This window comes from Aphis gossypii, chromosome 3 (genome assembly GCF_020184175.1).
Source record: "Aphis gossypii isolate Hap1 chromosome 3, ASM2018417v2, whole genome shotgun sequence".
NCBI classification, from domain to species: domain Eukaryota; kingdom Metazoa; phylum Arthropoda; class Insecta; order Hemiptera; family Aphididae; genus Aphis; species Aphis gossypii.
Genome location: NC_065532.1, coordinates 9,318,554 through 9,338,625, shown reverse-complemented (window position 1 = coordinate 9,338,625; position 20,072 = coordinate 9,318,554). Strand labels below are relative to the sequence as shown.

Here is a 20,072-nt window from a genome sequence, read left to right as displayed (position 1 = left end):
TGGATATTGCTTTAATCTACAGTATTGAGTAGATTACTATAGCTGTAATAGATATATTAAATTTGAATTCTTTATAGTCAGCCTTTATCACTAAATATAATTTTATGATATTCGTTAAAATTGTTTTTTTATTAATTAAGAAAAGAAGAAAAATTTTTATTCCCTCTCACTACCAACCAGAAATTACTTTCAAAATTGAAAATTGAAGCATTTGTCTTGCTCTAAAAAGTGATGAAACATAAACATACACACACACACCATTGTAAAACCAATAAATTCATAGCTCCGCTCGGAATCTAAAAAGTATGATCTATAATAAATAATATTTTATATCATATTTTATCATTTATTTATGTAGTTTTCACATTACTAAATAATTTTTTTTATAAAAGAAAGGTTTCTATACGTTTTTTTTCTAACAACCCTGGTGCGTGATGCCGTGATGATTATTATACTGTATATTATATATTTTATTAAAAATTATAATATTAAATTCTAAGTCATCGTTATAATGATAAAATAATACAAACTATACCTATACATAAATTTTAATGAAAATAAAATATTTCTAAGACATGTAATTGTGTGCATTTAAATTAATGTACTTCACTTGATTTGGATTTATAACTCGTTTCTATTTGTAATTTAGTATACGCAATTAAAAAATTGTACGAGAATTCTAGTCTTTATTCATGACGTTACAACGTATATAATGTGTATTACGTATCTACTACCTATACAACACACCTATACGGCTATAAAAACATACTATAGGACATAGATACAATTAATTAAGAAGCTCACAGTAGCCAATAGTAACAATGAAATATAGTTTTAACATAGTAGGTATTTTTTTTTTTATTATTAACTTTATTATATAACTATGTTTAATTTCTATTTATTAGCTATATAGAGCTATAAAGTATACGTAAAATGTAGATACGTAGGTATGATTTGTAATTAGGTATAATAAGGATGAATATATAAGCAAGTTGTTTTTATAACCATCATGTCTAAGCCAATAAAACCAATTAAATATCAAATGAAATCTGTACTCGCACAATGTTTATTGTTTATTTGTTTATGCATACAAAATAATAAAAAATTAGCTTAGGTAATATTATAAATTATAATTGACACTATTATTATTTTTTTGCATTCTAACATTTGATTACACGTCTTCATGAGTATATATACATGTATGTACTCGTATAATGTGTATTGTACTGTAGTGTGTAGTTAAATTATTCAATAAAAGCAAAAGTCATTTACCAAAGACTTTGAATAATTAATACATTTATAACACAGTACACAGAATATATAATACCGCCATTACCTTTAAGTTATATAAAATGTTGATTATAGTTTTAATAGTACAGCTAATCACATAAAACTGTTTTGACGTAACTGTACAATTCGTTATGTCGTTAAGGTAACGAAGACAACACGTCATAACATAATATTATAATAGTATAATATTGTTGACGTGACGTCTTCTCAGAAAAAAAGACCTCTTCATGTGTCCGACAGTATTATCAATTATTATTAATATTAGGTTTGTTCCAACTTCCAACACGAATTTGGGATTAGTTGCCAACTGATCTATGATTGATTTACAGTGCATGCGTTAATGTGATCATGGATTTTGACTCTCAGTCCGGTCAGAATCCGCGGATCGTTTTGGCTGTCAATAACCAGTCATAAAACTGGTCGAATAACGTGTTGGAACAACTATCTGATAGTTTGAGTTTGGCGAGTTTTCTTACCTTATAATAATTTATATACTTACAGGAACAACAATGAATGTGGAAAAATTTGGTTGAGGGTTTGTTAACCGCCTTTCAATTTTTTTTTTTTTTATTTGGCTTTTTTATATAACTGTAAACGTTTATTTGTTTCGTGTTTGGTATTTTTTCTTTGTGAATTCTGAAGATAACATTTTTTTTTCATTTACGTGGGTGTATGAACTTATTATGTAAATAGGTATTTTAAAATTCCGGCAGGCAAAAATAACATAAAATCAATTTATCTTGTCGATGATCGGTCCACTCATTTAGGCATGGAAAGTCGTCCAAAAATGATAAAGATTTGGGACGAAAGATAGACGCGTAAAATGTAATGCCAACATCAAATTTTCAAAAATTATCACTAAATACTAAATAGATATACATTATACATACTATACATATAAATAGGTAGAAACAAAAATAACAAACTAGATTTAATAAGAAGAATCAGTACTAATTTATTGAACTAATAATATTTTGTTACATATAATACATTTAGATTTATAAAAAAAAAAATTTAAAAAAAGTAAATTCTTCAAATTAAACTCATCATTTTGATACAAATACTATTTTTCATCTCTACTTCTCTTTCTGTATATGAATACATGAAACAATATAACATTATAACGTATAACTATATAAAGTACCTAAGTCCTAATTGCTGATATTATTATGATTACTAGTTAGAATTTACAAATTACAATACAACAAGGTCTCTGGGCTTGCATATTATATTTCATGACAATATACAACCGAAAAATAATCATTATAAAAATTAAAATTGATATAGTCATTCATATTCATATACAACTAACTATTAAATTCATAAATAATAATTTATGGTTAATTATTAATCACAGAGTTGTCGGTTTACGCTATAGTAATTCAGAATGGTAAAAAAAACATTTAGTAGGTAGTTGAGCCGTTGCGTTTTTGCTTTTTAGTTACTAGTTACTACAATAAAATTACCTCACAGGAAAAATTTGCCAAATGAAATAATCAGATGGCTTTTAATGACAAAATGAATATCCTTGGTGTATTATAATAGAGACCAAAAGTAAGAATTTTCCAGTACCTACCTAGTTTTCAAAAAAAAAAAAAAATGGAAAAAACAAAAAAAAAGTACGGAAAACGGAGATTTTTATTTTTTACGTCAAACCAGTTTTTGACAAAATTAATTTTTTTATATGGTTGTAAATGAATCTTTGTAAATACTTGAAATTTTCACCAAAATGTTTAAATTAGAGTTATCTACAGTTAAATAATTTGGATTTTTTTGAGTTATTTATAAACAACTGAAATTTTCAATTTTTCTAGTGTCTGTTGATAAAACATTTTGTCTGCTTAAAAAATCTTGAAAATTTAATACAAGGTTTTTTATAAGTTGTTCTTATTGCAGTTTAAAAAAATAAAAAATCGTTATATTATAAAAAAAAAAAAAAAATAGTCACATATATTTTAAATAACGTTTGAAGTTTAGGTAAAAAAAATTAGCAGATAAATTTATGAATTAATAAATAAGTAAGCTATACTGCTATAGTATAAATATAAATATTTAAATCAAATCATAATATTATATTAATTTCCAGTCCTCAGATTTTGAATTGCCTCACCTAGTCACATGTAGCTAGACATTTTTATTCTGAACACTGATAAATGAAGTAAGAAATCTAATAAGCCAAAACTATTATATCAGCGCTATCTAGTGACAAAAGTTTATCGTTAGTCGTCTATATAGACTGCGTAGTGTAGTTCGTACGTATGTAGTTTAAAGCAATACATGAAGATGGCGTTGCTGTTATACTGCGAATGCTGTCGACTGAATACAATGCTCGAAACAGACGAAAGTTTCTAATAGAAAATATAAATTCATAATAATATAACATAATAATATTTCATAATATAATTATTGCAATTTTTTATTAATAAAATATGTAAAATATTTAATGTAAATTAGATATTAAACTTATATTTATGATTTATGAATAAGAGTATTGACACTTGAGAGTATAAATAATTAAATACCTACTATATTTTTATAATATAATATAATATTATATTATATTTACTAGAAACATAATAATATAACTAACGTTAAAATAAATTTTTAAAACTTTTCAATAATATTTAATTATAAATGTTTTAATATTCAAAAATAATTTATTTACAATCTATATAATTTTACAAATTTACAATGTATAATAATTAATAAGCAAGTTTACAAACTCATAATGAAACAATATTATAAGTTACAAGTGTTATAAATGTTATAATTTAGAATTGAAATACTATAATGTATGGGCAACACTCAGCAGTACTACTCAATTAAAAAAATTATAATTTTGAAACGCTATCTAATATTTTTCGGAAAAATTATTATTTATTATTATTTGTTTATAATACCAACAGACTATAGTCTTTTGTATAATTTAGCATGAACATTTCCTCATTTAGCTCATAATTATACTAATATTTCGAATTTATTTTATATGCTTTTCATTAGGTATGTATTGAACTTAAGAAAAATGTTAAATTTAAAATGTATCCTTGGTATTTTAACAATTAACAAACCAAATTGACTCTATCTTTGTTGTTTCTAATACATTTTTATATTTAAGATTCAACGATAGGTAAAACCACATTTTCAATGCCAGCCTCAATTTTCTTATTTAAAGTTTCAGTTGATGTCCATGTTAAAATAAATGTTACATCTTAGCATAAGCGCATTTTGGGCATAATTTAAATAAAATCATAATTAATATATACCTACTTAAATAAGATTAAAATATTCAATGATATTTTTGACAATAGGTATGAATTGGTATGAATCTCTTGATAGTATATAGCTATATATTTTAGACCGTATAATAATAAATAAATGAATATAAGTAAATATGAAAAAATTCTATTCTCTTTGAGAAATTTTATTCAATGAATTCAAGATCGTTAATATAAGTTAGTAACAAAGTTTATGATCGACTTTTTATTTCAGAACGTACACATGTATCACAGTAGTGAATACCTAATACGAATAATTTCATAGGTTAGATATTTTAACAAAATATATAATTACATTTTTTATAATAAACGTCTGATGGGACTGATTTAATTATTTTAATTTAAACTAATAATATTCATTTTTAATGATAAAAACTTAAACTTTTAACTCATCAGAAACGTGAAAAGATATTTTAACATCCTGTAGGCTGTAAGGCTGTAAACGTTTTGGTACTTGGTAAAATAAAATGACAACCACAATCCAAAGTCTACGATTGAAACGTTCCACTAAAAATAAAAGCATATAAGTGATACAAAATACATGTTTTGCCTCTAGTCTCCAAAATTACGCAACTGAAATCGACTGAAAATATTGATGTTAATAATGGTAACTTACATGATTTTAAAAACGAAGCAGGAATTTTGTCAGATCATATCTTATTACTAACTGATCATTAAGACGTGTATTTAGAACATCCTCAATTTAATATTCTGAAGCGCACAAAGAATAATTTAGATTAAGATTAAGGTTATTTAAAAGTTGTAAATCAATTGTGCATAAATGTCTTGCTTTAAGTCATGTAACATTTTTTAGGGCGATCACTGATTATATCTCCTGGGCCTCCACACGGGAATACTCAGTGAGGCCCAGTATTCTTATCTTGAGAAATAAATGAATAATAATAATAATATATTATAGTTTAATAATACAGCCAATTTAATATATTAATATATGAAAAAATAATATAAATAAAAATTTAACTGTGAAATTTGAATACATTAATATATAATATACCTATTGATTATTGAATAATTGTATATTAAATGAACTATTTGTGATTTTATAGATATATTTGTATTTTATTCACAACGACTTTTTAGGATATTTATTACCTAGTCCTCGCTGTAATAATATTATTATTTAATATTTGCTTAGATCATATATGATCTAAGATTATTTGTCATGTTATTTTTAAACGATGGATAAGAGCGAGGGAAAATATTTAGAACGTCTTTGAAATAAAATCACTTGATATAAACCGTAACGTACTTCAATTATACTATTGTTCAGTATTCAGTTGTGTAGCTTGGCGCTGTATGGTGTGAGTAAAGAGTGGTAATGAACATGAACATATGTTTTATTGTGCTTGCTATCTGAGAGGTGTTCATTATCTCGGTACTCGGGGCAACAAGAAGTGAATCAAACAGTCGAGTTTAACATTAATTACAAAATTATTTTTTTAATAAATAGTTTTTGTTAAGTAATTGTTTTTTACCGTAAAATAAATTCGATTTATTCGCTTGTATTTAATTCGTGAAATTTTGGGCTTCAAATAGGTGAGTTTTATTTAATTTGTTTCTTTTGTTTAAGCGTGGATTAATGCTTTTTATATATATAATACAAACACACACAAGACAATTAGCATACGGTTTGAATTGTTAGTTTGCGCTCGTTTGGTCAATATATTTGAGGGTTGCTCAGTGCATTGTGGGTCTTCTTTGACACCGTCCTACGAACAGTTAGTGTAATGGTTGCTATAGTTTAGTGTTAGTGACACTATATTGATGTTTTGCTGTTGACCCACAAGGGCATCTAAAATTGGATTTCAGTTAGGTACTTAAATTAAATTAATTTATTTTGTCATGATTTTGTACAATTTATCAATTTACAAAATTGCTTGTGAGTAATATTGTACAAATATATAATTTATATCATTAACACATATTAAATTGACATTTTATTTTTACTAATTGTTTGATTTGTTATATTTTAATACCTATTATTAAATTTAAGAAAACATGTATATATTTGTTCAACTAGTTCATTTTTATATAAATATTTAGTGTAGGTAACATTGTTTCTCAATTAACTCATTTGTAATATAGATATCATAAAATTTAAACATTTGTTAACCAAGATCCAATAAAAACTATTTCTATATTAATGTTTCTAATTCATATTTTTTAATTTTTACTATGAATTGCATACTAATTTTCATTAAATATGACAGATAAAGGTATCATATAATACTTTTTAAGTTTAAAATAAATTAATAACTCATGGTTAAAATTAAAAAATATATATCCATACAAATAATATTTAATTGGGTCTTGTTTAATAAATGTCTATATTTCACATTAAAATAAAATGTATACATTTGAACACTTAGAAAGTATTATTTATTGTTTGGTGATCAAGATAGGTATGGCAATATTTATTAATATATATTATAAAGGTAATGGAATATAAATTATTTTGATTAGTTATGTTCAAAAATAATTTTTCAATTCATCATTATATACCTAATGATATCATCAAAAACAAGTATTTTATTTTTTTTATGATTGAATTATTTAGTACAAAACAAAGTATTTTTTCTATTATATTTATAAAATTCAAATACAAATTGTACTTAGGTAGTTTAAAAAAATACATTGCTTAAATATTGTATCTATATTATTGTAGCCTACACATGATAGACAAATGTTTAATAACATAAAATGAAATATTAATAAATTATGGCTAACAAAGTAATAAATGACTCCAGTTGTTACTAAAATATTCATATTGTTAATAAAAATAGTGTAGTGTTATTATTTTAATTTTTCAAATATATAAATGGTTAAGTTAACAAAAAAAAAATGTATATTTAACTCATCTATGTGCATGAACCTATGTGTTGTGTAGACGTGCAGTTCTTTTTATTGGCATATGTCCCATTTATAGTAATAATTTTATTAGGTTCTGAATTAAATAATTAATATTTATAGATAAAACACAAAAAAAATATAATTAGTAGAACACTTCTTCAAAAAAAAGATACTCTCATTTGATTTTTTTTTTAAATTTTCTCTATTAAATACTAACTAGTTTTATCAAAATAATTATGTAAATTTCAATGTAGATTAATTATTCAATATAAAAAAACAATTTCCCATATTTTTATAGATTTTATTTAATTTGACTTTTATGTAAAATGAGTATTATTATTGATTTTTCTCTTAGTAATTTTATAAAATTATAATACCACACAATGAAATAATGTATGCAATTAAAAATTGATAATAACTTTTTTCTTTTAATTTTTTTATCTTTATCTTTTTATAATTAATTATGTAATATTTAAATATCTCATAATTTTTTGTGTTAATAATGAACTTAATTTTATACTTGTTTTATGTTAATGAACTTGTTATATGGTTAATATAAATAAAACAAAAATAATAATACAATTAGTGATATGTTTGAAATTTTATTATTTTTTCTATTAAAACAAAATATAAGTTAATTTATCTTTAAATGATTGTAATATAAGTTTGAAAATCACTTTATATATTATGTTAATTTTATTGTTTCTATTTTTATTTAACAATATAGCTCTGCCAAATCATGTCTACTACCTACAAGGAAATAATAAATAAATTGTCATGTAGTTTTTTTTTAACAATTGAAAACATTATTTAAATACCTTACACATGTTGCCCATAAGTAGCAAGTTGAAGGCTAAATTTCCATTTTTGTATGTGCAGGAAAGATGTTTTTAAGTAAATATATTATTAATCTACTGTCAAAATTACTTTATATATTGTATCATACATGTATTTTGGACTTTGGTAGGTCATACTATAACTTTACTTAATAGGCAAGAGTAGAAAAAAAAATTAATTCACTTATTGACCTTAGTTAATGAAATAGTAATCATCCTTTCACTATTATTCTATAAGTTTTAATCCATGAGAAACAATATTATGTCATATTGTAAGGAAGTCACTATTAAAGTATTGCCTATATTGTTTAAATATTTTAATTGATAATATTTTATTATTTTGAATACAATACATTGAATATGATATCATAAAAAAATATTAAATAAAGAATATATTAGCTTAAAAAAGTTTTTAGTTACGTCCTTGATATGATCATAATTTTTATTGAAATATTGTATGTATTGAATATATTCTATATTCTTTGTGTGTTTACCAACAGTGATATTTATATAATTACACATTTATTAGTCATCTCATTTTTTGTTTGTTATTATTAAGTAGGACTGGATCGACAATTACACTATAATTTTTAAATTTCCATGTCTTGAGTTTTAGTAGTTTATATAATGTGTATATCATAGAATCTATTATTTATAAAATAAATATTGAGTATTTTGTTATGAATTGTTTTTTAAAAATTAAAAGGAGACTTGAATTTTTTTAGTAAAATATTAATATTCTATTTCACTATTCATAATATCAATAAAAAAAAAATCGTATTCATTAATTTTCAGCTAACCAGAGGCAATATTTACATTTTATAAACTTATAACGTTGGTAATGCTTATCGCTTTTGTTTTGCACTTTAGATAGAATAAACGTGTTGCTTTACTATATTATTCTATTACCATTATATATATTATTATTATTTTATTACTACGTACATGGAATAATGGCAATAACGTATGTATTTAATATCGATTATCGGATATCTAAACAGTCATAAAACTGATAGTTTACTCGTGGGTATTTGAGAATACTGTACCAAAAACTAACAATATATTTATATATACGTAACTATGTACGTAGTACGTACTACCTACTACTTCGTATAATATATTATTGGTTTGCTGATGGATATTTTGGCAAATAAAACTAGAGAGTAGACTGGACCATTCAACTGAAAATCTATTTTAAATGCCGAAGACGTGCGTGACGTTCTAGTAATGGTGTATTATATTTATTTATATATATATTTATTTACGTTAGACCCCATGTACAGTTTTCTCAGATTTTGATGATTTTTTTAGTTTTCGCCATATTTTTACCATCCCGAAGCATATATAAATATATTTATGTATATTATGTTGTATAATATTGCGCATGCAACGTCTAGACATAATTATTATTTATGTAATTTAATTGAAATGCTCGAAATATTAAAAAGAAGTTGTAATTTACAAAGAAAAGTATGTATTGTCTTATTATAATATCACGTGTATTATTTAACAATATGAGAAAAGTTTGGTGTGGTACCTACGCGGGCTTGACCTATTGTGTGTAATGTGTATATTATAATTCTTCTTTCTATTCCAACCTGTACGTCTGCAGTATCAGTCGATTAAGTATCTCATGAATCATGGTTTTCATGTGTTATCAGTTATCAGCTATAAGTCAATAATAACCAATCATAATAAAATGCAGTAGGTACTCCATAATAGTAAAACTACCATGTGTCGAGTATAATGTCGTTCGAAGTCAGGGACAAGAAACAAAACATAATAATAATACAACAAGAATATAAAACGCGTTTGTGATATTCAATAATTACGGCATTGAGGCTCGTTTAAGGTGTCGTCGTGTGCCAAAGACCACCGGTGTACGGCATTCGCGTGTGTGCGCGGTCGAGTGGATTTTTATAATATTGTACACCCGTGTAGGTGGTTGTCCTTATAGTCGGTGGCAAGTGTCTCTTGCAGTCTGGCGGTGTATTGTTCGTCACGGGGCCGTTTCGCCGGTCGAGCGCACGCAAAACGGTTCAGCTCGAGTTAACCGATTGCTTCTTTTACCCATCGAAAAAATCGAGCTACAACTACAATAACCCACTGTGAACAATCTACAAGTTTTTTTTTTTTTGGTCCAATAGTATATCCAAAAAAAAAAAAAAAAAAATTGTAACTCAAGGAGAGTTGTATTAAGATCAAATTCAGATAATTCTCCTTATAGTTTAAATTATTCTAAATTATTATCTATAAATACCGCGGGTTCCAGGTGCCTAGTTTAAATAGAGGAAGTAAGTGCAAATGGGATTTAGGTTCTTAGCTTTTATTCTCTGAGAAATATGGTGTTTAGAATTCAATTTTATATTTGTAAAAAAGAGATAGTTGGTTAATATACTGTAATCAATTTTGATCATTTAGAAGAGTTCATTATTCTGAAAAGTGTTTTTTTTGTTTTATTAAAATTCAGTTGGTTGTATATAGTTAATGTATGTGGTAGTAATTTTAGTTGGAAACTTATTTTCTTGTAATTGTGTTGGTAATAATTGGAAGGAGACAGAAAAAAAAATGCGCAACAGATCGATTGTTTAGGAACTGCAAGTTCTTCTGAGGTTTCACGACGAACGACAAGAATTTCATTTGCCAGTGATTATTTATTTTCACATGCGCCTCGGGGGGACGCGAAAACTATGTATTTATAATATTGAGACCGTATACGGCCGGCGATTGATGTGGTGAAAGCGAACGTCCGTTTTATATCGTTTTATATACAGACACACTAACGTGTAAAATATAAGATACCTATAAGTATGCAGTAAATTCGTGTGTGATGTGCGTACGACAGACATGATTACGATTTTCTTTGACGCTATGAAGATCACGGCTACGGGTAGCGGGGTAGATAATAATGAACTACTCGTATAATAACGATGTCTACCGGTTTCTCATGCAATCGTCTAGAATTTCGTATTTTCGAATTTCTTTTCAACCCGAATACGTTCAACAACGTCTATCGCTGTCAATCTCTCTTCCGACAAAACCAAACGGGTCACGCGCAATTCAGGAATTTATCCCATTCAATGAAATATCTTTTCAAACAAATGTGCATAAAAAGTATGAAATATACAAAATTACTTAAGAAGCATTTTAAAGGTCGAATAATGATTAGATTTTGGTGGACGTATAAAAATAGTATGATGGTCAATATATTGATTTAATATTATGTGCACATCACAGAATGAGATTACTTTAGATAATAATACTTATTATAACCCATGTATAGGTTAGGTTTATGTATATAAATATATAATATAGATATAAGTAATATAATAGTAGGATAAACTGTAAACCTAAGCTTTACACGCGATAAACATCAGATTGATAGAAACCTAATGGATTTCCGCCCGCGTTGTAATTTTATTTTCGGACCTTGTATGTTGACTATATTTTTTAAAATTTTTTTTACCAAACAATAATATTTGTACATCGTTAATAAAGGTATATAAGGAATAATAACGGTATACGATATTGTGTTGTAAGAAAGTCAAAACATATATTTTAACTATCTAAAAAAATAGCAATAATAATAATCTCGCGAATCGAATGACATCGACATGACACGTGTGTATTTTCGGACTTTTTGTGTTTGGCTTCTAATGTGCTCGGATTCTCGTCCTCGGTTTTCAAATAATTGCTGGTCTTTTTGATGACCGATCATCGTCCGCAGTGCGGGGCGGTGGGCCGCTCGCCTTACGTCCGCGCGGACACCGGCGGCCGACACCTGCACCCGCGGTAGGGGGCTGCTCTCGGGGTCGACGCACCGCCGCCTTCGTATATTATGTATATCGATTTGCGGTTTTTTGTTGTTTTCTCGTCTCGCGCGACGGTCTTACGAAACGTCGACGACAAACGATTGCACCGCAAACACGACAATAATATTATATATTATCATCGTCATCGTCATCGGTTGAATCACAACGATGATGTGCACAATAATATGGATTACGTTTACAACAATCGTATATAATATACGGATCTGTACGAATCTCGGGTGACGGCCGGGTTACCCGGTGTCGCGTACAGGTGGGTTAATGTGCCGTTCGCGGCCGGTGCAAGGCAACGTACCTACACCGCATGATTCATCGGCTGTGATGAGCGAGCGGGCGCGCGTGGCGTGTGCGTTACACACGGGAAAGCGATCGCCGCTGCAAGGTCATTGTCCAACGCCGTCGACACCTACCTACCTACCGTTTGGTGTATTTGTGCATGTACGCGCGTTTACGTTGTTTTTTTTTTCCCCGTGCGTGTGCGTTTGGCGACTGGAAAAACTCGCGTGTTCGCTGTTTATATTCCTACACGACGACCGCGCTCGCAGAATTTAATAATAATATCGTAGCCCGCGTGTAGGTACTTGTACGATGTGTATCATACGTATCATATTATTATTATTACGATTATTATATCGTGATGATATGTCATATAACGTCGTTGCGTGTTTGGCGAGCGACGACACGCGACACGACAACATCGTTTTCGTTGTCGTTGTCAATATTCTCGATATGCCGACGACGACGAGGATACCGCTCGGAAGCGGTACCTCCGATTTTATTTTTCCGCCACCGATTTCCGCGAATACGCTCGCGTACCCCACGGGTCGAGCTTTCGCGGTAGAAACGATGAACCCGCACGTTTCACCGAGAAAAACTGAGAAGAACAATATTAATAATGACCGTGTATTAAATATTATGTATGACTCAGAGAGCGTAATAATTACTCATAAAATGAGTTCGGATCACGAACGAGGGCTAGACAATAATTTATACATAATCATAAACGAATATTGTATGTCCATAAAAAAAGTGCTGCCCGAGGCGATCGCCGCCCCCCTAAATACGTCTACACGTTTGTGTCTTCGTCGTGTTACCGAAGCAAATTAGCCGGCATCTGGTGCGCGCGGCCTGTCTGCCTACACCGTCAAGAATCGCACAATGAGAACGAAGGTGACAAATGTTACTTGACCTAAAAACCATTTGTTAGATTTTTCGAAAACGTTCAGCTTGCCGTGCTTATATTTTAATATATTATGTATAATATTATGTACATATTATTATAATATGTATAGGAGCTGCAGCGGTAATACGTATCCTGCAACTTGTCCCAAGCGTGTATCGCACTTAATATTAAAATTAAGTACTTACTTATTGTCTATCAACCATCATAGGGCAATTTTTATATGCGTTAATTTCCCAAATGTTATGCTTAAAATAATATTATTTATTTTATTAACGCGTGCGTGGGTTCGACGAGTAGTATTTGATAGTATTATAATTTGTTGAATATTCCGAATCGCCCGAAACTATTCAAATATATTTTCTCGTATGGTTTGGAATCCATTTATATAATTTCTGTATTTAATCTGTATTCATATTTAACTATATTATCATGACTCACGAGTGTTCTATTGAGAGGATCGTTATATTCCACATTAAACACTTAATTTTTATTTGTTAATGATATTTCTGTCGTCGCGTTTTATTATATATAATAATATTTGTACTATGTAGTTTTTATGCGTGTATTAACGTAATAATCGAGTTAATCAATAAAGCGTAAAACTTATTAAGGTGTTAAATTTTATGTAATACCCAAACGGCGCCCGCCAGAGCAATGTTGCAGTATAAAAAATTATGTTCCTAACTGGGATGTTATTTTAATGAATTTTTGACCCTATTACCAAGGTTACCTAGGTTAATTTTTGTTTAATTTCAAAATACTTTTAAGGTTTTTTCATTACATATGTTGCTGTAAATATTCATAATTCACGACATAATCGTAAATTCCTTACATACACATGTTTACCAAGAATAACATTAATTTTTGAAATCTAAATGATTTTATAATCATCAATAAGCTTTAGTTTTTACATTTTCAATTATAAATCAATATTTGTAACATAAAAGAAAAGCTGTCGTACACTATTATAATATAATGTGCTATCTTGCTATTATCTAAGTAGTATATTGTTTATGTTTACTATAATGTTATTATGTACTGCGTTTTAAAATTTTAATTGAGTGTAAATTTATTCTTGTACCATATTATTAAACAACATTCAGATATAGTAAACTATTAATGGCATCTCGCATGCGTATTATGAATTTACTATTGAAAGTAAATAATATGATGTGTTAATCACGTCTTAATATTCATATTATTGTAGTTCATAGAAATTATCATTTTTTATAATACTTACACATATGTTAAATTTATGATTTATCTTCACTCTTCAGAAAAAAATTCATCTTACACACGTAGATATTGTAAATGTCTCTAACCTAAGGTATCATGACCTGTTATAATCATTGTGAATAATATTTTCTGTAAATTTTCGAAGCATTTTTAATTTTTAAGAATGATATAGATATTTAGTTTTTTAATTTTATTTAATAATATTTTACTTTATAATATTATTAGTATAAGTAATTATAATAACTTTATAATATCTTAATTTCAACAATGTAATCAGTATCTATAATGTCTGAATCACAATATCACGTTAATATTCAAGTAGCATCAACAAATATTTTAAAGAAGTTTAAACGAAGAACAAAATTATAGTGAAGAAATTTAAAGTTGTGATTTCGTGTCTAACATAGAAATTAAGACGTGTTATATTTCTAACGAACCGATTGATTTAGTGAAGACATACGAATTCTGAAAACAGAATTGTCGTAATAAGTCTTTTTATTGAGGTAAACTTTTCTATGTTTATTTATTTTATTTCTAATCCAAAGAAGTAAAAATTTATATTATATTTATCATTTGATACGAAATACATTATGGTATTTAATTTTTTTTGGCAAAAATAAAAAAATGTGAAAATATTGTACAACACTTTTAATGACAAACAATACTTTATATGGTATAAATATTATTTAAAGTAATTTTAAAATTAAAGAATAATTTGTAAGTGAGTTATTATGAAGTAATGTGTACTTATATACACCAATGTGTCTATTTAAACAGGGGCAAGGACAGTTTTTCCATTGTCGGGGCCCACAACTAAGTATTGGCCCCGGACCCCTTGAGGTCTTAATCTGTATTTGCGTAATCTTGTTTGTGTTGTAATAGTTAATCAATTTCCCAGATACGATTATTAGTCGCTAGCAGATGGTTACTACGTCTTACCTTACTTCGTACTTATACGTTTAATAAGTGTCACATCGTGAACATTAGCATCAGAATGTCAGACATTTGGACTCTAATTCATAGAATTTATTAACTTTTTGAATTTTTCTATAATTTAGTTTATGTTTAAATAACTTAAATGATTAAATGATTTACAGTAATTTTTATGAACATATGTTCAATAATTCTATTGCAGAAGCAGAATGTCTCAATGCCAGTACTTAGCGTAGGTGTAATTTATTTTTTCTAGTCATGTAGCGTATTTTTGCGTGAAGATAGTTTTGTATAATAATATTATAATGTTATATCATTATAGTTTTAGAAATCGATACCCCGATGTGTATAATAAATTACCGTGAAACACGAAATAGTTTTGAATTTTGAATATTGTGATCCATTTTAGTTGAATTTTCTTAAAATAAGAGAGACTATTCAGTATTCATGTATGAATAATGCATAGAAGCAAAACATTGTATAACAAATTCAAACTGATAATAATGTGGTATAATGTTAAATGATAACTATATTCATATAAATTTGATATAATCATATTAGGGTTGGTATTGTTAAAAATATTTTGTTTAAAAATGATTTCTTCTGCTAATTACAATAATATTTTAATATTTTGATTTCTTGTATTGCCGTTTTTAAACGTTAAAAATGTGTGCTATACTGATAATTATACCATATGTAGGTAAATATTTTTGAAGTTTGTTTTTCGTGTTTGTAATAATAATATTTGATTGGTACAGTATGTACAGTTACTATAAGTCTATAAACATATTTAATCAATATACTACTGTTAAAAATTCATGACATACTTTTTATTTCCTGTAAATGTAAGTCTTGAGATTTTAAGTTGTTTAAATCTATACAAAATTAATTAATTCGTTTTTTTCTAAATTAGGCAAATAAGTACATTATGAAGACTGAATATACTCCAAAATCCACTTTTATATTTTAATATTAAACTATTTACAAAGTAAATTATAAATGGCACAATTAATAGTTGAATTATAAACAAAAAATTCTCATTATTACATACATTTATTAGAACCATGTTTAAAAGAGATCACGTACGACGTACGTTGTATAATATTACTTGTATTATATTTTAATATTTGTAATTATTCTAAGATTATGTTTAGATTTGTAAGTTGGAGTAATAAAAAAAAATCCGTCAACATTCCACCAGGAAGTATTAATTAAAAAAAAAAAAATCTATTTTGTATTTACTAAGCTCGTTATATGAACTTACTAGAATCTAGATATATTTGTTTTAAATTTATATCGGTCTCATATAATAATGCCGTTTCATCAGTTGGCAAATTTTTTCATCCAAATGGTTCTCGTTAATCATAATTAACTATCCCAGTTGTACGTCTTTGTATACTATTAATACATCGTGATGACCAGGAAAAGGAAAAGATCTCTATAAATAATCTAATGTGGCTTTGAAAATTTTCACTTCTAATATTTTCAAGGTTAATTTTGTTGTGCTATATTGTGCTTACTAATCCTCTGTAGTAATTATTTAGTTAATTCAAAATGTATCCCTATTCCCTACTAATGTAATAAAACCGTTATAGTTCAGTAGTTGTATATTATAATAAATAATTTACAAACCGTTATCGTGGATACAATTTATTTATTAACGAGTATGATTACTTTTATTGTGTATCGGACCGTATCGCTATAAAATCACTTCACAACAATAAAATGGTCAATTGTGTGTGTGTGCGTGTGGTACTACTTATCGCTAATCTATATTGTCACATCAGTAGTGCACTACTGTACTTACTAATAATTTATGTATTTTAGATAAAATAAACTAAATAATATTTTTATTTTTTTTTTAGGACACATAAGTTCCAGAAAATACATTTCACAGTATGTCTGGAGATTATTATTCTATATTGGAAGTCACTCCGAACGCTTCGATAAACGATATAAAAAAATCGTATGCACAATATAGTTCATTTCTATGTCTAAAGCATTAATTATATATAGTATGAAATTAAATTTTTCCATTTTTGTTTTTCAGTTACAGAAAGTTAGCATTAAAATGGCATCCCGACAAAAATCCAGAAAATCAAGAACAAGCAAACCGAATGTTTAAACAAATTTCAGAAGCCTATGAAGTCTTATCTGATGGTATATAACAAGAAATATATTGTTGTGATATATTTATTTAATTTAATATGTATATTTATTCTGTAATATATATGATGAGGTCATTAGCTTTTAAAGAAACATTAAAAAAATTGAACATATCTTTAACTTATGAAATTTTTTTCAACCACTAATAATTAAAAGCTAATTGTTTCACAAAGAAGAACCATAATGATAAATAAAATTAAATATTGTAAATCACAAAAGATTTAAAAAAATGATGTATATATAATATTCGTTAAAGTAAATAGGTTTTGCCTTTAAATATAAATATATTGTGTATATGTCTAACAGAGGCAAAGCGAAAGTTGTACGATGAACAGCGTAAAAGAAAAGTGTCCGCATCGTCCAGACCATTCTTCTACAACTTCTTTGAAAGCCCGTTCCATCGTTATTTCGGTAGAATCCCTAAATTATAATTTAGTTGTGTTGATCTAATATGTCATTCAAAATATAACCCGTACCAGTTTTAAACCTTACTAAACCTCAAAAAATATTGGAGCTGGAGCATGTAATCCATAAGAAGTGGCGCTTTTTTAACGCGAATAATAATTTTTTACATAATATTTTGTCATTACCACTAATATTTTCATGATTTTTATGGTTATTACATTTTACTAATTTGTTTTGTTAGATAAAAAACGCAAGGCTTACAATCAGTATGGCAAAGATGGTTTGATAAACGGTGGTTCTGGAAATGGTGCACGTCGCAGAAGTAATCAACGACATCCAGGACACTTTGATCCATTTAACCAAGATTTTGGACCTGGTTTCTTTAGCTTTTCCTTCAGAGACCCCGAAGATGTGTTTAAAGAATTTTTCAATACGTCAGATGTTACAGATCTTCTATTCCCTGGTAAACTCATAATGTTTGATTATGATATAAAGTTTCTAAAAATGTGATATTAATAATAATGATTGTTTGTTCAGGTCAAAGATTTAATAATGGACATCAAGAAATATCTTCAATGATGAATCCATTTGGATTTGGAGGTTTTGGAGGTGGTTTCGGTTCTGGATTTGATGATATGTTTTCAATGGCAAGCCATGGATATCCTGGTCAACCAACTGCCAATGGCGGTGGTAATATGAAAAGAACGTCAATATCTACCCGGTTTTCAAATGGGAAAAAAATTACCACCAAAAGGTATGTACAAGGATTAATATATAAGCTCTATGTTGAATTCATCTAAATAGTTAAGAATAATTTTTTTAAAAATGTTTGTTGTAGGATTTTTGAACATGATACAGAAATAGTGGAAACGTACGAAAACGATATGCTCAAATCGAAGACTATCAACGGTGTGGCGCAAGCGATCACATACGGCCATTAGCTTGATCTCCTCTCCTCCCACCTCATTATCTACCACAAAACCATAAATAAGCGAATGCATAAAATTATGTGTTAATTTATAAATATGAAGGGAAAATAAATATAAAATAAATTTTTTTTATAATAAAATGTGTTAGAAATTAGAAATTAAATTTTATATTCTGAAGTAATACTAGTTGGTATTTTAATTTGATTATTTTGTTTTTTTTTTTTTAATAGTCCGAAATATATTGTATTGAGAAAATACAAATTATTAATTTGTTTAAAGCACGTAATATTTACAGACTCCACTGATTAATAAGACTTACACTATTTTTATGCGCTTTGGTAATTTTATTATTATTATTATTATTATTACTATTATTATTATTATTATTATTATTATTATTTAACTTAGTTGTCGGTTGGTGTCAAATATTTAAAACTAAATCACCCGATGACTATTATTATATAAAATAATTGTGAAATGTAATTTTTAAAGATAAAAATAATTTTCTTTTTATTCTAGAGTAATATTAGAGTGTTTCACCATCCTATATTATTGTGTTTTCTGAATGAATTAAATAGGAGAACATACATTGTTTTATGGTGTATCACCAATATTGTACTTATATTATTAATATTAATATAATTAAATAAATGAATAATAAAAAGTGTTTATTATTAATATGATTTATTGACATTTATTTCGAGTTTGTCGCCAAAGGGCGATGGTGGTACAAACGGCGCCGCGACGAATTCTGGGGAAAACCGCCGGTCGCGTGTATAATATTATTATATACAAGCTCTTTGGGCGGGTGGCGCTCGGGGTCGTGCGGCGAAACACACTTGGCAACGTCGTCGCCGTTCGTGGTAAAATAATCGATGGCTTCCCGCCGGGGGGGCGCGACACTTTACGGGACGCGGGCCGTCCCTGACGGGGAAAACCGCGGGATGACAATTTTTCGAACTCGATCGTTGGCGTTATCGCAACGAAATTTCGTCGTCGTTCATCGGGCGGCCCGCACCCGACTTTATGCGTTTTTACCGCCGCCACGCGCACAGTCTGTAGTCTCGAAGACGCCTGTCCGTCGACGAAACTTTCCCATGGCTCCCGGAAGCGTTTTG

At 27.7% G+C, this 20,072-nt stretch overlaps 1 protein-coding gene across 2 annotated transcripts; it reads left to right on the top strand.

Moving 5' to 3' along the window:
* The first annotated feature begins 5,918 nt into the window (after positions 1-5,918).
* LOC114126738 (dnaJ homolog subfamily B member 6-like) lies at positions 5,919-19,637 on the top strand. 2 transcript variants are annotated; one of them, XM_027990745.2, is made up of 7 exons: positions 5,919-6,122; positions 17,320-17,420; positions 17,505-17,614; positions 17,927-18,031; positions 18,267-18,488; positions 18,563-18,779; positions 18,864-19,637. In XM_027990745.2, exons 2-7 carry the CDS (start codon positions 17,353-17,355, stop codon positions 18,964-18,966), a joined length of 825 nt encoding a protein of 274 aa, XP_027846546.1. In that variant the 5' UTR covers positions 5,919-6,122; positions 17,320-17,352; the 3' UTR covers positions 18,967-19,637. The 2 variants fall into 2 exon arrangements, with proteins under 2 accessions (XP_027846546.1, XP_027846547.1); XM_027990746.2 differs by lacking the exon at positions 17,927-18,031 and having other exon boundaries at positions 5,925-6,122.
* The last annotated feature ends 435 nt before the right edge of the window (positions 19,638-20,072 follow it).

Coding starts and splice junctions, on each gene's coding strand:
- LOC114126738 (XM_027990745.2), top strand. CDS start 17,353: ATGTCTGGAGATTATTATTCTATATTGGAAGTCACTCCGAACGCTTCG. Junction 17,421..17,504: donor ATAAACGATATAAAAAAATC/GTATGCACAATA, acceptor TTTGTTTTTCAG/TTACAGAAAGTTAGCATTAA. Junction 18,032..18,266: donor CCCGTTCCATCGTTATTTCG/GTAGAATCCCTA, acceptor TTGTTTTGTTAG/ATAAAAAACGCAAGGCTTAC.